This window comes from Catharus ustulatus, chromosome 7 (assembly GCF_009819885.2).
Source record: "Catharus ustulatus isolate bCatUst1 chromosome 7, bCatUst1.pri.v2, whole genome shotgun sequence".
In the NCBI taxonomy this organism is placed as follows: Eukaryota; Metazoa; Chordata; class Aves; order Passeriformes; family Turdidae; genus Catharus; species Catharus ustulatus.
In genome coordinates this window covers 24,621,778-24,645,429 of record NC_046227.1, presented here as the reverse complement: position 1 = coordinate 24,645,429, position 23,652 = coordinate 24,621,778, and the positions used below count along the sequence as shown (strand labels likewise).

Sequence of the window (23,652 nt, the reverse complement as noted above, 5' to 3'; positions counted from 1 at the left end):
ACTTATACATGCAGCTAATTTCCACACATTATATAATAATCCCCTTGCTCTCAAATACACTCACTGAGTAGCAGCGTAACAAAACCACTGAATGACACTGACATGTCTGAATTGACTTTTGGTTGGCTTTTTTCAATGCATGTGTTGTTATTACTAGGAATTCTCCCAGACAAAAGGAAATTCCCAGTGCAAGAAGGATTTTTTTTGGTATATATTTCCATATGTGTAATTAACTGTTACAGGAGAGGTAATTGCGCTTATGTACTGCCAGAACTAAGGCAGAACATAATACTTCATTGTATTGTCAAATACCTACAAACCAGAGAACAAGCCTGGTCTAAACTTGCATAAAATGCAAACCTGTTTCCATGAAAATTGTATAAGTACGTCCAAAACATCTGAGTTTCACTTCCTGTCAGAAAACCTGACATTGATGGGGTTTCCAGGAGTCAAAAGTCCATGAGTTTTGGCATGAACTGGTTCAGTTTTGGGAGAAATTTTGATTTCAAAGTTCTGAAGTAGCTGTGAACATAAACAGGATAAGTATTAGAAAAACTGCAAAATTGCCAATGAAGAGTAGCCTTTAAACAAGAGAACATAACAGACTGTCAGAAGCAAAATTTGTGTTGCCAGTTGGGCAGGGTTGAAGTGCTATGATTCCCATCCAGGAAAATAAAAGAAGACGTTACAAGGTAAAGATTACAGTTCAAAATCTTCCTCCTGTGATGGAGGGAGGACTGAGCAAGTCCTTCCTGAAGAACTTCCACATAACCAGATTAAACAGTCTGAACTATCAAAGAAACTAAGGTGTCTTCCAAACTTTGTGAGGTTCCTCTCTATGTGTTTTTGATTTCCCTTCCTTTAATATCAGTCAATATGTGAAATTATTAAGAAAGCTACAGGAATCCAAATCGCCTCAAACAATTTTTTGTGAATGAAGAATACCTCAGCTATCTCCTTTTACACATTCAGGAGGGAAATACTGCAACATCCTCAACTTTTCCTAGTAATAAATCTCAAACTCTTTTTTATATAAATTAAGTAATTCTCTCTTATCTTTCTCCTAGCCTGACCGATGACCAATGCATTATTTTCTACATTTTTCAGTGTCAGTTTTTGACTAAATTTTTATGTAATTTTTCTCTTTTTAAAATCCATCTCGTTATTATCTTTGTCTTCCAAATTTTCTTGAATTTGGCTTTATTGTCCTTAAAATGCAGTGCGTGGGGATGACTATCATTACTCAGTGAGGATTCATCAGTTTTTGGCAAAACTGAGTAACTTAGCTCCTCTTTCTCACATACAAAATGCTTGCTAATGCTGCTAATATTATCTAGAATAACATTGCCTTGTCAGACTTGACCAATTTTTTACTATATCCCTCCAGTCTGCTCCTATTGTACTAATATTACCCAGACAGTTGTTCATAAACTTGTATTTATGCATTTATTTCTTCTCAAAGGCACTAACTTGCAACTGTCATTAGTGAATAATTTTGTGTTACTTCTGAAACATTTCTCCTTCTTTTTCAAAATTCTATTGTCACATCCTCTGATTTTAACTTACTTCACATCAGCTTGGTATCCCATGCAAACTGTAAAAGTATTCTCTAATCCATCACTTAAACTGTTAATGAAAATAACTGCCTAAATCAAATGCAGGACAAACTGGTATAGAATTTTAATCAAGTGCTTTTTCAGTTCAACAGCAAATATTTGATAGCTACTGCCTCCAGCTATTTCCTTTTTCTAACCAGCTGTGCATGCACTTTATGGGCACTTCCATCTGGAACAAATTTTAGTAATTTAATTGAGAGAAAAACATACAGAAAGTGTGAAAATACTTCCTGAAGTCAGAGTACATGACTTCATTTATACCCCCACATGAGGCAAGTGATCAAGTCAAAGAAAGAAATCAGACTCCTCTGAAACAATTTCTCTATGATGAGTTCCCCGTGTTTCTAATTTTTACTCACTTAAATATCATCTCTGTTTGTAAATAGGTTGTGTGCTAGTTTGTTCTAGTTTCTTTCCAGAAAACAAAGCAGGTTCTCCATTGCTTCCCTGAGCTTCTTTTTCAAAAAGATGGAAGCGTTTTTGTTTTGCAAGCCCCCTGGGAGCTCTCTCAGACAGGCACTAATTGTTCAGAGACTGCTCTAGAAGTTTACTGAAGGAAATTCAAAGACAAATTCAATAAAGCTTTCCTTTGAATAGATAAAATGGATCGAAATATTTTTATAGTTAAGTAACTATAAATAGTTACCAAATCGTTGTGATTTGATTGCACAATCTGCACTCATTATTTGAGCTGTAGGCTGTCTTGTAAATTACAAAAATGTGGCAGCTGATGGGAATGTGTTCTTTATTATATGAATCAATAAAAAACAATATATCTCAGTATGTACTATTTATGTAACTATAAATTATGTATCTCTAAAATATAATGAGTTAGAAGAAAGAACAAGAAGAGACACAAAGCCCAGAACACAGAAAAATTCCACTGTTTGTCATCACACTGTGATCAGTATCACAAGGATATAAAATCTATTTTACATCTTTGTAAGTTCTGAATTCTTCTAACTAAAATGCAGAATCTGAGCAGGTAACCATTCCAATATACATTAAGAAAGATTTCTGATTTGCTTACAAAAAGCCTTCTATACCAAATCCATATAGTTCCTTTAAAAATTCACCTTTAGTTTTACATCATGTGTACCATACCGTCTGGAATGTAGTTTAGGTACTATCCTACATTTCAAGCACGATTATTTTCAATTTTTTCAGCATGAGTACATTAGACAACACTCCAAAACAAAGGTTTTGAACACTGTAGGATATCCAGAAATGGCATATATTGAAAAAATAATAACAATTCACTATTCTTCTTGTAATGCTGTTACATAGTTCTAACCTGGATCAGTGCAAGATGGATTTCCAGCTCTGCAATTCTTTTTCCTATACAACTTCGAATGCCATAACCAAAGGGGATGGAGCCAAAGTTGTCTACTCTGTCCAAATTATCTTTCCTCAGCCAACGCTCAGGTCGGAACTCATTTGCCACTGAGAAATTTTCTTCACTGTATGAAGTAGCATAGTGACAAAGTGCCAGCTGGGTCTGAGGAAATAAATGACATTTATATTTAGCTAGCTCCAATGTACATGACAAAATTTAAAAGCATTTGAAATTACTGCAGTTTCTGCAACAAGAGGTGATAAAAATTAAGCAACTCTGAGTAATTCTAAAGACAAAAGAATACCTCAAATATCAAATCCCTGTCTCAATTGGTCAAAGGAAACAATCTTCAAATTGTTTTCAATGTTGCTCAATGTGTTAGAGAAGATGCAGTGGGGAAGGAGATGGGAACAAGTCACAAGTATTGGGAATTGTTTCATGAAGTTGCTATGAGAAAAAGGGACAAACTTTCTACAAAGGGAATTAACAGAATTAGAAAACAGCAAGAATAATGAAATTCATGCTTTTTAAATTGAATTGTACCATTAGACAGATATGTTATTAATAGACTCCACCCTCAAGAATATTAAGAAGAAGTCATGATGATAAATTTCATTGGCAGGTGAGGACCCAAATAAAAAAAAATCAGAACAACAGCAACAAGTCAATCATAAAATCTATTTGTGGCACACAAATGGGTACTTCTGAAATACTTTCCTCTTAATGTTCTAGTGTGGTGAAATCTTTTAAAATCAATGAAGTGTATATATGTTGTAGCAGATCATATTTCATTTGCAAAAATTCAACTGTTCTCTGCAGAGGACTGCAATGGAACCTACCCCTTTAGGTATCAAGTATCCTCCAATGATCAAGTCTGTTTGGGTCACTCTTCCATTTCCTGGCAATACTGGATATAACCTAGTGAGAAATATTTATCTGAAATTCCACAGTAATAACTAATACAATTTTTAAAATGTTTACATTCCAATTTGCATTCACAAATATGTAGGATGAATGCCGTATTCATTCACACCAAAAATGTTTTTGAGGAGTACAGAACACCTTGGAGCTTCAAAGATCTTGAATCACTTGGGAGAATATGACCATGACCTGACAAAAGTTATTTGTTAGTGACCGAAGGTTGAGCTGTTTGGTCTGTGCATTTATTTGCTTTACCCATGTACAAGTATAAAGGTAGGTGGTCAAGCTGGAGACATTTTAGCACTGCTGATAAAGCTGAAAAAACCTTATTGATGCCTTCTCCTTTATTCCCCTTACCTCATGATGAACATTTAGTGTAAACATATTTTAAAAAGTATTTCACATGCCTTTAATTTAATTCAAAAAGCTTAAAATTATTGAAGTGGCACTGCAAAGTACCAGTGTAGGGGAGGGGAGCAGGTTGTTATGTTTTATCAGATGGACTAAAGAGAAAAATCAAGCTTTTGATTCCATACCTTAACAGACATGTCTTACATATGTGATACCACATCTACCACACTTAGAAACATTAAATATTATATAATCTATCTTATTCATTGCTTGAGCATGCTTGGACACAATACTGCTGAAATGAATAAAAGTAGAAGCACCAAACTGCAGTAGCAACAATAAGCTACAGATGCTAAAATGGACTCAAAATTCACTAGAATAATATGGAATTAAATCTTTTCATGGTCTGCTACTTACCTCAAGGTTTCTTTCAGGACAGCTCTAATCAAAGGCAATTTTGGGACATCATGAGCAACTGGAACTTGATCTTTCCTCAGCTTATTGGCTATTTCCTCATAAACACGTTGCTGCACCTCTGGGTGCTTTGCCAACAAATATATTGCCCAGGACAAAGTAAAAGAAGTCTAAGAAAGAAATCACAATCATCAAGCTCAACATTAAAAATAATTTCAAGCCAAGAAAAACAATCAGCTTTCAACTCTGTGTTTTATATGTTAAAAGTTTGAAACAGGCTAGCAGTGATTCACATCTGGATTCAATGGGAGGCTGCCAGACTTTGCTATCCTCTCCTTCATCCCTTTCCATCTAAAAGTCCACCGCATATCAAAACAATCCATGTTGATATTCTCACAGTGAAATATAAAAAGCAACAGACAAACCAAATGCAAACACAACTATGTAAACAATATTGAAACATAAACACTCTAAACAGCAATGGATTAGGTTAGCTCTTAGTTTTCAATATGCATTTCACCTTTCCTTCCAACAAAAACACTTCACAGGAAACAAGATAAGAAAATACTACTCAGAACATTTCCAACCCCTTTTAAGCATATGGTGGTCCCTCATAGCATCCACACAACACAATTAATATCGCAGCCAAGATTATACTTTATCCTTTTGGTAAGCAATGCTACACCATTAGAATTTAAAAATATTTGGTGTGAAGAAGAAACAGAACACGAGGCAGGACACAGTTCCACCTTGAGAGGAATTAAAGAAACCCATCATCTAATCTTTTTTCACCACAGCTGGGAAAAGTCAGCTTGTGGAAATGTCTTATTTTAGTCTTAAGTTTAAGACAAATTTAGAATGCAAATTCATCATGATGGTGACCTTTTATATCTTATCTTCAAACTGGGGTATAATGCTAGAAGTACCATTCTCATAACTTTTCTTGGTTGTCTTGCAATATTGAATGACTGTGCCGTCTACAATGCAACCCAGATCTATTCCACTCAGAGGAGGTGGCAGCTGTGCCAGTTGTGTACAGAACTTCTGTGATATAAACAGTGTTCCTCCCCAGTTTTCCAGTTCCTTCATAACTTCTTAAAAATTAGGACTGTTCCAGCAACAGACAAAATGCGTTGTAGCCAACAACTGCCTCACAATTTTCTTGAAAGCTTTTATAATCCTCTAAACCTCTTTCAGTTTCTATGATAAAATGAGATCTGAATTGGCAACAGTAGGGAAAAAAAGATTCCTTCAATTTTTGTTTTATACTTGAAAATGAGGAAGTCAGAAGTATCATCCTCTCGGAAAAGGACTGTTGCCAGCTGAGAAAGTTGAGTCAAATGGAAAGGGAAATTCTTGTTGGCATGAACATTGTCCTTTTATTTTAATGGAAAATGTCACACGCTAAAAATGGAAAATTAATGGTCTGAAAGATTAGAAAATGAATGGGATGAATAACCATGTTTTACTTAAGAACCAAACATCAAAAAGCTCTGCAAACTCTTAAGCCCTTGGGACATTTAACCAATGGAGTAATATTCAGCACATAAAGAAGTTTTACATATGCTTCTTATTTTGGAATTTAAAAGTGATTGCTGTTGGGGTTTTTTTGTTTTCTTTAGAAACCTTACAAACTTTCTTAAGCCAAATGAAATCTGAATTCAATTATCCAGAGAGATTTTCTTTTCTTTAAAACCATTTTACTTTTTTAACTTATTTTAAACTTCTCTGCTGTAAGACTATTTAAGACGTATACTGATTCCTTATAAAATTAATAAAATTTATTTTTTAAATTTGTTTGGCAACAATCATTTATAGTAGCAGTGTTCATTGATATTCTAAATAACTCTGTATACAGTGTACATACAATAACTCATCTTTCTTTTTGCTTATTCTTCCAATTGTCATGCTGCAGTCAGTACTGAGCTACTGATTTCATATGACAGGAATGAGAGGGGAAGATACACACACATCATTAATGTTTCTTCAAATGGTCTGTATGGCAAAGCAGAAGAATAAAGAATGAAACACATTCCTAGGTGTTAACATACTGGATACACCAGCTCCATTAATCCTGAGCCTTTACCTGAGCTCTTACCTCAGCCTGACTCTATGCTGCCAGCACAAGCAGGGGTAGAGTGAATTTATCCATATCATTGCTGGCCTAACATCCCCCTCCTAATGGATTCCAGCAGAAAGCAGGCATCTGATCCATAATGTGTGTCCCAGTTAATTTAATTAGCCATACATGAAAATCCTTCGCCAAACTCTACACATGAGTTTACTGATCAATTTTTTTCACACTAACTTTCAGCTAACTTTTCTATTGTGGTCTACCTAAAGTAGCACAAGCACCAACCTGATAAGCAAACTAGTAAAAGAAAATATGTGAAATACAAGCTGAATGTAAAGACAATTGCTAGTTCATCTGTCTAATAAACTGTGGAACAGACTCCCAAGTGATGGGTTCCTGTAAACCACAGCTAGATCAGAACACTGTTTTCATTCCAGTGGAGAGATTACACAGTGGAGGAAGTATTTTGTATCACTTTAAAGGCATCATGGCTTAAATGTGTTAAAATTACATCCTTATAAACAACGTAACCCCCCTGAGAAAGTTGTCAGTGATGTTGGTTTACAAAAAAAACTATGTACAAGAAAAATGGTAACAAGCTTACTGTGTCCACTCCTGCCAGAAGCATTTCAGTCATGTTGGCATAGATCTCTTCCAAAGTAAGTTCCTTGCTGACTAGGAGATGTGTAAGCAGCCCACCATTCACTACTTCTCCTTGGTCCAGCTGAGACTGAATAGCCTTCAATTTGTTGTCAACATGGATTTGACCTTTGGGATTAAAAAAATTGTTAAACCCCCATTTTTATTTTTGTGCTGGTTCCATTCAGTAATTGCGTTTCTCACTTACACTACACTGCACATCCAGGAGGAAAAAAATTCTTCTTTCTTAAGGAAAAATTCTAGAGTGGTGGTGGAGGTCCTTGGGTACTCATGGTAAGGAAAGATTGAGCTGACAGGAACCTTGGTAGCTCACAGCATGAGAATGCTGAGCACAGAAAAAGGACACAAGAGTCTTCAGTTCCCTTCCTCAAGGGAAGCTCAAGGACAAGTTTTTATGCCCACCTGGCTCCTGATGACTCTGCAAGAAGTGGTGAACTCTGCAGACCGTGCTGCAACTCAGCACACAGAGGCTGCAACTAGAAGGTCAAAGCCACAGAACTTAATTACTCTGAAGACACAGAGTAATTCAAAAATTCAAAAACTCCAGTCAATGACACACCAAGCAATTTCACTACAAGTTCCATGTATACTGTAGTGACTGCAAACAGCATCTTTGGTCAAACAAGGGATTTAGGAAGAGAAAAACTCCTCAGAAAGTTAATGGCTCACAGAATGAGCTTACAAAAAAAAAGGGAATTAGAAAATTCATGCAGCTTTCAAATACCTGAGAGAGAGAAAGGGTTCAAGTTTTTTAACACTCAAGAATGTTAAAAAAAAAAAAAAGGTGCAAAAAAACCTCCTTCTTCCTACTTACATGAACTTACATGAAATTATATGAAAACTGATTCATGAAGTAACCCAGAATGTTTTCTTTACAAAAAAAACCACAAAACCATAGTGAAGTGCATCAATGTATTCTGATGTCAACATATACACTTGAATATATATAACTCGACTTTACAAAGCATTTAATTAATTGCCAGACCCTAGTTTATTAAATTTCTAGTCACTTTTTTGTGATGATTATTTGTCAGGGTGCTTAATTAAAATTTTGCTGAAGTCAACAAAGCTACCCTCATTAAAATGGAAGTGGCTTAAGCTAAAAGTTTGGCAAAGCACTTGGACCTAGAGTGACAAGTGGGTGCTGAAATAGATGAAGATGAATAAAGACCTGTATAAAATAGGGGAGTTTTGAAATGTAAACTGGTAAAGTTTGTTTTCAGTAGAATATTTTTAAAACAGTTCCCCTGGCCAGTCTCCATTTAATATGAAACTTACTTCTGCCACAATGTCTTCTTATAATTTTAGAAGAGAAATGCAGCTTCTCCCGTTCAAACACACACAGAACCTGCAGAAATACAGCTGAACTTTCTACTACTAAATCTTACTAAATTTGAAGAGTCCATCCCAGGATCTGCAGAACTCTCTCCAGGGTTTTGGAATAAGTGGACGAAGCCATTTGGGAATAGCACCTGCATACATAGTGGTCTTAAACATGCTAAACATCAACTCCAGAGCCTCAATATATTCAACAGTCTGCTGTGGGACGCTGTTTTCCAGGCAGCCCAACCGGCATTCGTACAGAATAGTTGCCACACCTGCACATAAAGAAATGAAGGAATTGTCTATACACATGCATCAATACATATTAATAACTAACTAACAGAAAGTGGAACTACCTTACAATAAAATTATGATGATTATGATTATTACTATCATTACTGCTACTACTACTTCAGTTGGGGAATAGAGAAAACAGTAATTCAAAACACAGTAAAATAGCTCAGCTAAACATTGCAGCAAGAGAGTTGTTGCTATGTCATTAATGCTCAGACTGAGAAGACAGCCAGGAATTCTACCAGAAGCAGAGCAGCTTCCAGCCTGTTTGCTGAGTTTTGTATTGCACTAGGAATCCTGAGCCTGCCCTGTTGACTTCTGAACACACAGGGACACACAAGTCCGGAGACATTTCTGACAACAGGTGACAGCACAAGAGTTTCTACCAGTGGCTGTGTCTGTCATCAGCTGGTAGCAAATGAATACTGAGTCTGTGTAAATGAATAAATATCTTGCACTCCAGACAGTGTTTTTACTGCACACACTTTTCTCTACCCAGCCCTAAAAAAAAGCAAGTGTGACACTGGCAAGTGACAAAGTTGACTGCCTCTTGTTCTGATTTTCTGTAACTTTCACAGATGTTTTTCTGCACTTCTGCACACATCCTCACTAGGAACTATCTTTACTGACTATAATAATTTAAAATTTTAGTTATTTTCAATTCACTCTTCCTTTCCTAATTTTCCTCCCTGGGAAGATCTTTTCTGCATTTTTTCTTTATTTTGTGCCTCTTTCAGAAACTGCTAGTTCTTATATATCCTCTTGCTGTTTATATAATCCCTTCAAAGAAATCTTACATGCTGGTTCCCTGAACAGTTACAGTGTAAGTTAAATAAACAGCAAGTCATATAGAAAATAAGTGTGTGCCAGGCATAAGTTACAAATGAAAAACAAAAAAAAATTTGAAGGATTTAAATTAACTCATCATTTATAGTGAATCTGTAAGCTCACAGTTTGAAATTCCATAAACTGGTAGTTAAATGCCATTTTTAGACATTATTAATGTGAAACAGACCAAGCAGGCAGCCAGCAATTTGGCACAACATCTTCATAAGTGAGCAATCTGGAAATTCTTCAAATCCCAGATTACTCAGATGCCTGTCAGCAAAGACTACCAATGTTTTTACAAGACATTACATAAAACAAGATGGAGTTGTATGCAGTCAGTTAAAGAAATACATGGAATGTGTATCACCACGAGATTTCTGTAAGAACACAGGAAATGCCATACAGACTCAGGCCAGGGTTTCATTCAGCACTCCCTCATTAATGGTAGCCACCACCAGATGATCTTAAGGCAAGCATAACAAGCCCACACTTGGCATGTATAGGCAGGGAAAATCAGTATCTTTTCCCAATTAAGCTATGAAGTGAACTTAGATACGTCACATGGGGATCTCCCATTGGAATTTGGCTGGTGTATTGCGAAATTAACACATCTTAGAAGTCATCTGTTAGAAGGTCAGCACCCTTATTCTTGAAAAATTAATACAGAAATACAGAGTGTTGAGACTGTTCAAGGTATTGATTGAACATTTTAACTAAACACCAGCATTTCCATGGGAATTGCTCCTTAATACAAGGACTCTGCAAAGGAATTCTACTGATACTCACTGCACGAACTAGGAAGACACACAGAAATGCAGAATATCTAATGTCCCTTTCCAGATTAATCACATCAGGGTGCAGTCATTTGACAGAAATGCCTAACCACAACCACGCTGCTTTACATCCATTTTCTTTACACATCCAGCCTGGGCTTACCTTCCATTGAATACTTGAAGAAAAGGTTGTTAACATTGGTCACTGTTTCCCCATCCTCCTCTTGACTTCTGAGGCTGTGGATTCTTTTAATTAAGTCTGTGATAACTTCATTGACTCCTTCAGAGTAAACAGCCACATCTTTGGGTTTCAGAATTTTTTGCCTAAGTACACTTCTCATTTTTAGCCACTGCTCCCCCTCCCTAGAAGAAATTATTAATAATGTCATTACATAGTTTTCCTTAACAATCAGCAGCTGGGTAAGAGCTCTGTAACTAAACTGTGATTTTTCATGTCAAATGAAAGCAAATGGTAAAATGAAAATGATGACAATGTATATTTTGTATTATGCTCCTACAACTTTATTCTATATTTACTGCACGTCCTCATTAAATTTCTGAGTTGCAACATGTATGTTAAGGTGTAAGTTGGTTTCAGGGCTGAGTGACTGAACTTGCCCACTCAGAGTTCTGAATTTGACAAGTGTCCCTCTATTAATTTGTTAGCAGTAGGTAATGCAAGAAATTAGTAAAATATTCTACTAAAATTACTTTAAATAAATATTTGAAGGGGTAGTCTGCAAAAATGTTTTTACAAAGAACCAGTACTTAATTACCAAATAAACATATCACATTCAGATCTGACAAATCAACAGCTTGAGCTAGTACCATAAATTCCATTACTGATACATCACTTTCAGCTACCGCTGTTCAAAACCTACAAAGTAGTAAGAGAGCAGACCTATCTGTTGAGAAACAACTTACAGCTACCGATTCTGCTTTAGCTTAGATGTGCATGGAAACATTTGTGCTGAAGCCAAAAAAATCTGAATTATGGTATCTACATGCTCCATATGAACAGAGTCTTTGTGAACAGTGGTTCAAGGGATACCTTTCAATTCCTTATGAAATGGGCAATTATCTTTTATGTGTTTATTTTAAATTGTTGTATTTTCCATTACTTTTTTTTACCTGGAGCAATACCACTGCAAGGCACAGAAACTTATCAGACATCAGAAGAATTTGATGTCTTTAACAGATATTTCCTGAGTCTCTTGGTTTAAGATCTTTTCACTAAGTGTCAAGGAACTGTTAGTTTGAGTCTCAACTGCAGCTTAAGATTTGAGTCTGCAGTGCAATACATAAAGCCTTTTGCTACCATGAAAAAACAGACTGTCCATGACTCAGGAAATTAATTTCCCTCTAAATAAACATCCTATGTCAGTGGGGACTGTGAGTAGTTCCCAGTGGCAATTAACCACACCCACACTCACTGCCAGGTTATGCAAGCTGCACAGATAACTCCTCTGGAATCAGTCAGATCCAAAAATATCTGTGTGGGGACGCACTACAGTGTGAATTGGCAATTCTTTTCATTAGTCTTCTGAGGGGGCACCTCTGTGAACAATAAAGCTAAAACCAATCTGAGCCAACAATTCCACACAGCATACTGCCAACCAGATGGAAGGGTCTAGAAGTGATGCAATAAACCCACATTCATGCAGTGCAGAGACAAAGCTAGTAAGCTCTAATCTGTAAAACTGCTTGCAGGTGAATCAGCTCAGACAACTCCAGTTGATACACATCCCCAAAGAATGTCTTTGTGCAAAGTAGCTCACTGCACATTCAACTACACATCATTACCATCCCTTTGAAACTTCACAGCAGAACAAATTCACAGCATTCACCACAAATACCTACTCCCTTCCCCCCAGCAGACACACAAGTTCCCCACACAGAAAAGCCTGATTTCCCAGATGACCAGTAGAGTCCTTCAGAACATCACTAAACCTCCACAAGAAAACAAGGAAAGTGAAGGACTAACGACACTCACGCAGAAATGAGCCCCGTGGCTCTCCCCCGTAAATCTCTGTACTCCTGCCAGGATTCCATGTTGGCTCTTTGTGGTGCTCTGCCTTCTGCTCGGAGGACTTGAGCAACCATGTCTCGATCTGCAATGGATACAACAAACTGGGGACCAAAGTGAGACTTGAAGATCTTGCCATATTCCTGAGTGTGTTTTTGCTACAGCGTCACCAACAAAGAGAAACAGAAGTCAAGTATTACTAAGGAAAACTATCACAAAAGGAAACCGATTTGTCATACACAATCTCTCACATCTAGAATTTGATCCCCAGCCTTCCAGTCACGAAACAGTTTGGAATGTCAGGAGAAGCATGTAAGCATTACTGTGAAATATTCACAAGGAAAACAGAGAGGTCACACGGTTCAGGACCCTGACTGAGAAGACCCAAAGCTCTAAGGCACAGAGTGTGAGTGAAACCAAACACTGAGAAGATGAAAGGACCTGGTGCACTTTAAAACACATCCCTCCAGATCAAACAGGTTAGAAAGAATGTCTACAAAAATGAAAAACATGGAAGCATATAGTGTTAAATCACCAGTATAATATAAAGATATCTTTGTATCTTAATATCTTTTGTAAACAGCTACTTACTCTACCATTTAACTGCTTATAAAAAAAAGCTATGTATAAGTTTCTCACAACTAACCAAGAATAATGACAGCACAACAGTCTAGTGAAAAACTGCATTTTGGAACAGATTTGTCAGCAGTGAACTTGAGAGAAACATATGCTAATTCTGCTGAAGAAAGGAAAAGGTGGGGCCTTATTCTTGCAGTAGGGTTTATGGAGGGGTTGATCCACAAATCATGTGATTCAGGCTGGAGGCAAACAAGAGCATTGGAAATTAATAAAGAGGATTGGAAAACATTAAACTATGTATATATATTAAAACAAACAAAACCAGCCCAAAAAATTTTCCAGTAAGATTGCACTATCACTGTCCCATGAAATCATACTGATTATTTAAATAAATTTCATTCTGACATGGTCATGAAGTGAAACTCTCAACTCTTACAAATTCACTTAAAGTTGAGGTACATCTTCATTTCAGAGGTGAAAAAAATCCACCAGAACTTCAAAGCAGTTATTAAAAAGATATTATTAAACTTTAGAAATCCATTTTAAAGCCTTTATTTCTGGTTGAAGCATTAAGACAAGTTAAACTGATCAAAGTTTAACTTTGACACATTACCTACATTCTAATCCAAAGACATCTGCACACAGAGTTACGCTGATTATAAACCAAAGATGGTTGACACCAACTACACTTGTGAAGGTCTAGTATTGACTTGTGTGAAATACATTTTATTCAATCTTAGTTACAGAGATGAATTGTTTAATTGCCAACAATAAGTTTAAGACATATGAATCACTCTTCAGAATATGATACCAAGTGCACATAAAAATGTGATTCTTTTTGTCTTGTTTCCAAATAAAACAAGTTGTGCAATTGTGGTCTCTGCCAGTCACCCCTTAACTACTTTTGGAACACAATGGGCAACTTGAGTCTAAGTTCTAAATCTCTCCCACAATGATATTCCTACCATTTTCAAAAATCAGCATCCAGATTCATATGAGACACATGTATTAGTCATCCTGATGAGGGAAATGCTACAGCAGGAACTCAATTGTCCTTTCTGCTTGGTCTGCTCCAAACCAACACCACAGACAGAACAATGTATGAACAGGCATTCCCAAACCCCAAGTATTTCTTGCCTTATAAATACTTTAGGGATACTGAACTTGGAGATAACAACTTTGAGAGTATGTGTCTTTAAAGGAAAGGATGAGTTGGGAAAGGAGCGTTGCAAGGAAAAAATTAGTGGAGTGAAGGAATACAGGTCACCAGTCGCAGAAAGACAGGCTCAACGAATTTTGTTATTTATGGAGCAGTTTATTTTTTCTCTGATGGTGAGGTTTATATGTGACAGTGAACTTCAACAGAAAATAGATCGTGACAAGCTACCCAATCAAATAAATTAAATACTAGTTATAAACCAGAAATGGACAGACAGGGACAAAGTATTTGGACATCCCTTTCTTTCAATCGACTGAACACTATTTCATCAATTTCATGTATAAAAAGTTGCCCAGGATTTCTATTTCTGTTTTTTCTATCACAACTTGAGTTTTTCTTTCCCTTTTTCCAAACCATTGAAATGTTTCACTCTAGTGCCTCACATACCACTCTCACACCAGTCATTCTTTCACACACCATAAATTCAAACTGCCAGCATCCACATCCCTCTCTCCTCACCTTTCTTTTCTTTATCCTTGCACAGCACTGATGACACGAAAGCTATCCAACCCCACCAAATTATAAATACTTTCCCTTTGTCATAATTGCTGTAGGCATTACTACTTTGGCCAGGCCTAACTGGAATCATGTTACTGAGAACAGAACCTCCTTTGTGAAAAGGCGCTCAGCTTCCCCACCCCTTCTGCATATAGCACACAAATATTTGTGTGCACCAGAGGACATCGTTTAAGTAACTGTGCTGGTTACCAAAGGGTTTGGGATTAATTCATTCCTGATGTTGACTGTTTTGTTAAATTTAACAGAATGTTAAATGCCTACTTGCATTCTATGTGTAGGCAAACAGGATATCCTGTGATTCTTGAGACTCTAAGCAGAATAAAAACTAGTATTAAATTGCAACTTCTCTTTATCCTTCCTCACACTTTCCTTTCTAGGAATACTATTCACTTATAAGAAGAAAACACCCATATCAGCTAGTGGTAGTGAATACCATACACTATTTAGGATGTCTTATATTCTTTTTAATACTTTGAATCATTTTCACTGTTTTGACAGTGAAAGAACTTCAAACCAATGGTAGCATCTTTTCTAGTGTTATGAAACTATGATGAGTACCTCTCACATTCTGTACACCACCACAGAGTTAGAGGAAAAAAGAAACAGCATGAAACAAAGAGCTTTGGTTATCTTCAAGTTTCATCTTCGTGTCGTAATTAGCAAGCAATCAAGCTGCGCAATTAATCATTAGCAATCTAGTTTGGCTGCCATGGACTACAGCATACATCCTAACATTTCTTCTTAAAAATCTAAATGTATGTAGAAGAAAGCTGTACAAAACTGAGCTACTTATGTGATTCTTTTTTTTCTGTCTCCTGCCTCTTTCTGATGTTTTTAGGTCCTTTGCCAATCTTAACTTTCAAGTTTTGATTTGTGAACCATTTAAAGTTCTGTTTTCTTCAGTTTCCCTTTTCTATTTTTATTTCCCTTTCTTGCTCTTCTTTCTTCCTGAAATTTCAGTAATTTTCGGGCAGCGAACCTCTTGGGGCTGACTGTGAATTTCTTCCTAGCGATTTGGGAAAGGAAAGCAAAATAATAAATGCCCCATTTGAGGTATTCCCAACGAGACCTGTACTGCCGGTGGAAACCTTATGGATGCACAGCTGGAAAAGAGTGAAACACACAGCTTTATTCCCTTATACACAGAGCGCTTCCTTTAGACTCACTTGGACACGGGGAAAGGGCCTCAGGAGATACACTGTGACTTTTCAGGAATGAAACCCACATGTTTGGCCAAGCAACCAAAAGAATTCATCTCTGGGTAGCGACAGCCTTACGGTAAGAGTGCTGCCCGTGCCAGCATCCCCGAGGCGCTGCACGGAGCAGGAGGATCCTGGTCCCCCCAGCTCGGCAGGGATAACGCGGCTCACCCACCCTGACCAGGTGCGAGCGCCGGGGGGCCCCGCGGGACACCACAGCTTGTGTCCAGGGCAGAGGGCGCTTCTCTGGCCCCGGTTCACTCGGCTGCCTCCCCCGCTGCAGAAGCGCCACTCGCCAGGTGACAGGAGCCGCGCTCGGCCCGCCCTCCCCTGCCCTCCCCTCACACCTCCCCCGCCCTCCCCTGCCCTCCCCTCACACCTCCCCCGCCCTCCCCTGCCCTGCCCTCACGCTCCCCTGCCCTCCCGTGCCCTCCCCTCACGCCTGCCCTCCCCTCACGCCGCCATCCGGCCCCGCTTCCCGCCACCCGCTCCCCTCCCCCGCGCCAGTGTGGCGGCCGGGCCGGCTGCGCCAGTCGCCGCCGCTCCCGGGGCTGCCCCTCGCCCCCCCGGCCAGGTTCGAACCGCCCGCCTCCCGCCGAAGGGCCGGGGGCGGCCGCCGGGGGCCGGCCAGCGCTGACGGCAGCGGGGCCCGGCGTATCTACCGCCCCCGCTGGGCACCGATGGAGGCAAAGTGTATTTATGTAAGGGGAGGCCGGGGTAGGAGAGACAAAATGGTCTCTGCTCGCGGCGGAGCAGCGCCGGCCGGGCTGAGGGAAGGGCAGCGGCGGAGGCGCCTCAGGCGCGGCGGGGCTGGGGGTCCCCGGTGCCGGCACAGCCGGGCGCTGCGCTCTGAGAGTGCGGGCAAGCCCACGCTCCCAGCCCTGCCCGCCAAAAATAAGCCCTCTGCAAGCTTGCAAAACAGCCCAGTTTAAAAAAAAAAAAAAAAAAAAAAAAAAAAAAAAAAAAAAGTACTTTCTTTTTTTCCCCTCCTTCCAGCTTGACGCGCCTCCCCAGCGGTTCGAAGCGCGCACAAAGATGCGCGGGGAGCGCTCCTGGGATCCCCTGCGGAACAAACCCGCCGGAGCCTCCGGTGCCGCGGCAATTGGAGCGGGGATCCCCGAATCCCGGCTCTCCCCAGCGGGAAGGCGGCGCGGCGATGCCCAGCGGCGGTGCTGCTAACCCGGCCATTCACCGGCGCTTTGCGAGGGGACGGAAGGAAAGGTTCGAGTGATAGTAATCCTGGTGCGATTAAAGCATTAAGTAGCCGAGGGAGCCGTACCTGGATTTCATGAATGCGGCCGAAGCCGTCCTTCCAGAAGAACTCGTACAGGTTGTAGAGGGTGTTGGGTCCGGGCATTTCGTGCAGGCTCTTCACCCTGCCCAGGCGGCGCGGGGGGGGCTCCAGCAGCTCGGCTCCTTGCCCCTCGCCTTTGTTCCCCGCCGCTGCCCGCGGGCTGCTCCGCACCGCCAGCGACTGGCTGCTGCACGGCCGGGGCTGCCCGGCAAACCTGCTGCTGCTGCCTAAAAGCGCCTGGTAAAAGTAAGTCCTCTCACATTCAAGTGTCTGCTTGCATTTCATCGTCAAAACTCTGGTGAAGAAAGACATGTCTTGAAATTTCAGAAGGGTCCACTTTGTTCCTGAAGCTGCTTTTTATTTGGTTGCTCTTCCTTCAGTGCCTGCTTTAACTTGTACAAGCAGCACTTCTCCAAACTCTTACTGCATGAGCATCAGTTTACACAGACCATTATTTAACGCTCCCTCCCCTAGGGCTGGAAAAGGGGGGTGGGTCTGGGATGAGACTTGAATAGAACGAACCTATTATTTTGTATAATTCAAATCAGATTAAATTTACCCATTATACATGCAGCCAAAGTTCAGTTTTTGCCTCTTTCACCCATTAGTTTGGTGAAAAGCTCACACCAGCTTTCTCCTATTTTAAAAAGGCAGGATTAGGCCAATTTTTTTCTGTGGCATTAATTCATTCCCCTGTGTTAGAAAACAGTGTATTTTCTGAAAGAAGTTATCTTAGAACCATTCATTATCCTGTAACATATATGAAAAACATTTGTGCATCCACATAGAAGTAGCACTGGTCTTACACAATAACCTTACAAAAAATTCCTGTAAATTTCATTATTCAGAGATGTTATTTGTACTGCAGAACAATTTATCTTTTGGACAGGACACACTCCATAAGCAGCTTGTGTCAACTTTTGTAGAAATCTGCACAATTTAAAAAGCATTTGTGTTATTTTCATATGTATTTCTGTATAATTCCAAAGGTGTTAGTGATTGTAAAATGTTGATTAGTTTCAGAAATTACGTGGAAAAAACTAACATGGTTGTAAAGTGAATCAGACACTCAGAAAAAAAGTCTCAAGGAAGATCCACATTTCTAGAACGGAATTATGAATAAACTGCTGGAAGAGTAAATCTAGTAAGTGTCAAAATTATTAGCTTTTGTTTTCTTTGTTTATCTTCACTTAGATTTTTTAGGCTGTACTCTGATTAAGCTCTGTGTACATGCTGACTTTGGGGACTGATAACTCTGCTGAAACAACTCTGAAGTTAGACAGGCACATCAGCCTTTATGGATAGAGCAGTAAATATTACAGGAATAAGAGCTGTTAAAGTAGGTGCTGGTTTAAGCTAAAATCATGTCTTTGAAATTGACTTCATCATACTGGAAAGGGTCCAGAGAAGAGCAACAGGAAAAAGAAATGAGGTTTTTACAAACCATTTAAGAAGGTTGATAGACTTATTTCATCTGGGAAAGACGACTACCACAACCATGACAACAGCCTACAGATGTGTACATCTTTTGTTAAAAAGAGGTGCATGTCAGAGAGAGGAGAAAGAAATAATGGGCTTAGTTTGCAGTTACAGATTCCTGGTGACTTTTTCAGGTAGCCTTGGTACTTCACATTTCAGGCATCACAGGACGTTATGTACTTGCTATCACTGAGCTTTGCAAAAACAGGTTTGAGAACATCATCAGGGAACCTCTGAAGTTTTCCTTCCTACATTTCTGCGTAGTGTAGTTACATTATTTCTTTGATATTTATCTAAAGATGCTTGAAGAGAGACAGTTACACAGACTTTTAATAATAACATAGTAATTTCTAGATTGCTGGAGAGAATATGTGCACCCTTCCTAGAAACTCCTGCTCACAGCTATCAGTATGGTTCTTTTTTTTTTTTTTTTAGTTTGAAGTGATACATGGTTAAGGTAAAGCATCTGCTGCTATTAATGTGTTAGTGAGATAAACTTAGATACTTTATGCTATAAAGGTTACAGTTTTGCAACTAGTAGGTGGCTTTCTCTGCGTGTACCTTTTTCCAATTTCCATATTTGGAATTCTCCATTATTTTCCCCTGTTACCCCTTTTCCATGAAAATCATTTTAGGACATACTGTTTCTAGCCAGGATATTTGAAAGAGCTTCAGAAGCTTTAAGTACTTCATTAGAACAATACCTGCTTTCCTTCTGAGGAATTTCTGGAGGTGGCACTAATCCCAGCATGGGAACTGTGTTGTATAACCCCACCTTTACTCAGTATCTTCTCAGTTTACTCATTATTAGATTTGTTTGTTTGCAATACAATGGTATGAAACACAGGCTCCATTAAAAAAATCAACATGTAAACACTCAGAGAATCTGCAATTTCAGTGGAACAGGGAGCTTATACAATTACAGTAGAGCCAAATTCATGAAAAGATTCTAGCAATCCATTGTGCTACAGCTCCTGAGGAATTGGATGCATTCTCTGCTGTCTGTGTAGACTGTTGTTGGTTTTTAATATGACACTAAGCAGTGTGAGGTCTGAAAAAGTTTATTTCATTAGTCACATGCAGATGTTTATTACTGCAAAAAATATCACTACAAGAAAAATCCCAATCCCCCACCAAAAAACAACCCCAATGTAAAGAAAGAGTGGAATGTGCCATTTGAGAAGAGTCCTGACCCAGGAGTGTCTGTGAGACACCTCCATTACTGCTTACCACCTTGTCATTTTATTATGAGGAAACATGAGCATTTGATAAGCAAAGCCAAAACCAAACCATCCTAAAGAATTTCCAGAGTGCATTATAGGCAATGGCAGAGTGTAACAAAGAAATAAGTTAAAAAAACACAAAGTGGAAACGCTTTAACGATGAAAATTGCCAAATTTCTTAGATATATATAACAGAAGGATTTAAAGGGGTGTAAAGGTGCCATTATGTAAAGCTGTATAGAACACCTTCCTTGCATAAAAAGAGATTACTGGATTGACATCCACAGAAACATTTTTTTTTGCAGTGCAGGTGGTGGCCCAGAGGTAAGTCTGATGATCAGTGGGCCAAAAATATTTATAAGTGATAGATATTTCTAGGCAGTTTGCCAGAGGGAGTGGAAATTCAGAGCCACTAACAGATGCAGCAGTGGCGCACTATTAAGACATTGTTCTACAATAATTATCAGTAATACCATAGCAACCCATCAATGCAGATACAAGTTTCTTTTTCCATGTAAACTGTTCACAAAGAATACTCCAGACAACAAGAGCCAAATAGTAAGGTTGTTCAATAGCTGAATACAGGAAGGGAATATTTATGAGTGTGAATGAATACATGTGGGCTACCACAACACGGAATGTGTAATTAAACCATTCACTTCTCTTTGCTGTGCCAGATCATAATTGTGTGGTTCTGTTTGACTTTCAAATTAGAGTTTTAGTGTACATTTGTGCCACTAATTTTCCTGCTTTACTAACACACTTCACATCCTTACTACTGCAGAATCTGAGTTGGAGGTCAAACTTGCAAACTGCAGAATGTTCAGTAGTCAACATTATGAGTAAACACCAAAATTTACATGAGAAGAGATGGATGAAAGTGAAATGAGTTTCCTAGAATAGACTTGAAAAAGAGAAAGGTAAAGTAGAGGAGGCAACAAACATTTGAAAGATCAGCAGAGGGTGAAAGGTTTAGAGGGCAACCTCAAGTGGTGGAGAGGTTGGCATTGTCTGGTGCCATTTTTCCTCCCAAATGTGAACACAGACTTATTTCAGGTAACAGAAGTCCAGTAGTAGTGCCACAGAATTCCCAGGAATAATGGTGAGTATTGTAGCCATTATACAAAACCTCCTTCCAATCCACATAAAGCCACTAAACCATAAAGAAGGGAGGAGTTATGCCATCAGCACAAGCCAACCAAAACACATTTATGTGACTTAAAAGATAAATATTTTCTCCTACTTGTACAACCTACCAGTATATATATTTATCAGACATCTTAACATTGACTCAGAAACACACTCTGAGTTCTCTAAATTTAAACAATTACGTTTGTCCTAGCCTGTTGGTCCTTGGAGTCTGAAAATATGTTTTATGTAACAAGTCAGTTGGGACTTCTGTTATTTCAAACAAGTTGGAGCACAAGCCCCTTCACAGCAGACATGCTTCAGTTTTAGTTAACTTTTGCTATGTAACAGGATCACACTATAAACTAAACTTGGCTTATTGATAATTTAGATTATGTATTATTTTTGGATAATCTGTCTTCAAACCAACAGTCCTGCTGTTCTCTCAGTCTAGACCCCCCCAATGGTCTCATTAATTGTACTTTGTTACCTTCATTTAGTTATTTCTAAATCCAATTTAAACTTGCCCTCCTCTTAGCGCGAACTCTGAAAAAGTTCAGCCGAAGCTCTTTGTGTCAATAACACTGGTATTCACAGTCAATGGTTACATTATCATCTTACCAGGAATTCTGTTTTCTTTAAATTATTCTCACCTTTCAACAGCCTTGGCTATATCTGGTTTGTAATTCTTTGAACGTGATTTTATGATATCCAGTATAATAATTATGGTACTGTATGTTGAACATAACTGTTGAAATAGCTACAAGTATAAATCACTTATAATTTATGGACATAACAGAGATTTGATAGGAGGCATTTAACTTTGCCCAAGACTACACAGCCACGTTTTTCAGGACATTTGCAAAGAAAAGCTGAAAAAGGGCTGCAATGTCAGAAATGTAAGCACAAATTTTCAGCGTAGTTTAAAACTTTTTCACTAAAAAAGCCATACAGTGAGTCATAATTTTTGCCTTTTCTGGCTGTCCTCAAACCCATCTTCTGAAAGATCCTTTCAAATTGTGAAGTTAACTCTGTGGAATTTTAAATGTTTTCTAAATTCCTGGTTTTTCCTGAAAACAGGACAAATTTGAACTTCACAGGCTAAATACTAATTGAATATTGTACAAAAAGAAGATATTTAAAGCAGAACAAGCAAGCTAATGCAGCTGTGACTTACTGTTCAGCCTTTAATAAAAACCCCAGGAATCAACTGCAAAGAATTCAGCTCTACTTGCAGACTTCTTATAGATTTAGATCTTTGCCCTCTGCCTCCTAGAGCATATGAAACTAAGTTATAGTGAGAACTACTTGCCTTGAAGCCCAGAATTTTTGAGCACAGAGGAAAATACAGCATTACAAAAAATGACCATCAGGAGGGCATAAGGAGACAGGGAAGCAGAAACAGGCTGTAGTTAGGTGCTTTGGTGAGGTGCAACACTGTGAAATTGCCACCCCATCATCTCTGTGCCCTTTTAGTCTAGAATACCATTTTAATGAGTAACAGCAGCACTCTTCAAGCATTAACATCTTCATATGGACATTTGGTTTGCCACAGGAAGGAAGGACACAAACAGAAACTTCGGTGTTGTGGCTGATCAGGCACACAAACAGCAAATATTAAAAAACTCAACTCCTGAAGAAAATTAAGTCTCCTCAGTATGGAATCCAGAGCAAGGATGGGGCAAGGGAGCAGAATAAAAGCTTTTCTTCCAGCAAGGAAAGCTGAATGACATCCAAGAAAATCACACCTCCTCTATCCACAGACTTCCAAGAAATAATTTACTTACCCCTGAGTTCACCTGCCTCTGGCATCACTCCTAATCTGAATCAGAGTTCTGCCACACTATCTGTTCTTTTGTGGACAATTTAGTTTTCTATAGGGTGGGATTACAGATCTGGAGCTTGGGTGCATTGCCAGAGTGCAGGGGTAGTGAGGGGCCAGCAGGACAGAAGCCCCAGGAGCCAGCAGTTCCTGTGACCCACCTGCCTGACCCTGTTATGGTACAGGTGCTGCCACGTGCAGCAGCAACTCAGCTGCAGTGAGTAAATGCACCAGTCTGACACTTGCTGCTATGGCCTGGAGTAACAGCAGGCAGTAATGACCACACTTAATCTTATCAACTTAATGAATTCTAAAGTTTGAATACCAAGATGCTATCACTGATGCATGGAGTCATTCATACCTCATAAAATTATTGTGCTTTACTTGATGCTGAATGTACTGCAATCCCACACAGACATTACTTAGAGCAGTGAGATCATTAGTCACGATTTACTACACATGAACTACAGCAGTCCTAAATCCAGCTACTAGCGATTCCACAATTACAGGAAAGGTATTAAGCCATTTGCATTTAGTAAGGTGGTGTGGTTTTTTTAAAGTTTATGAAGGGTGG

General features: G+C 38.9%; 1 protein-coding gene across 1 annotated transcript; it reads right to left on the bottom strand.

The window, feature by feature from the left end:
* Positions 1–405: 405 nt before the first annotated feature.
* Positions 406–18,450, bottom strand: LOC116998818 (cytochrome P450 27C1). Its single transcript, XM_033064930.1, has 9 exons — positions 17,412–18,450; positions 12,584–12,774; positions 10,754–10,953; positions 8,761–8,970; positions 7,317–7,480; positions 4,642–4,808; positions 3,792–3,870; positions 2,911–3,114; positions 406–522 (listed from the first exon to the last, which is right to left on the bottom strand). The coding sequence occupies exons 1-9, from the start codon at positions 17,736–17,738 to the stop codon at positions 406–408; spliced, it is 1,659 nt and encodes a 552-aa protein (XP_032920821.1). The 5' UTR covers positions 17,739–18,450.
* Positions 18,451–23,652: the final 5,202 nt, after the last annotated feature.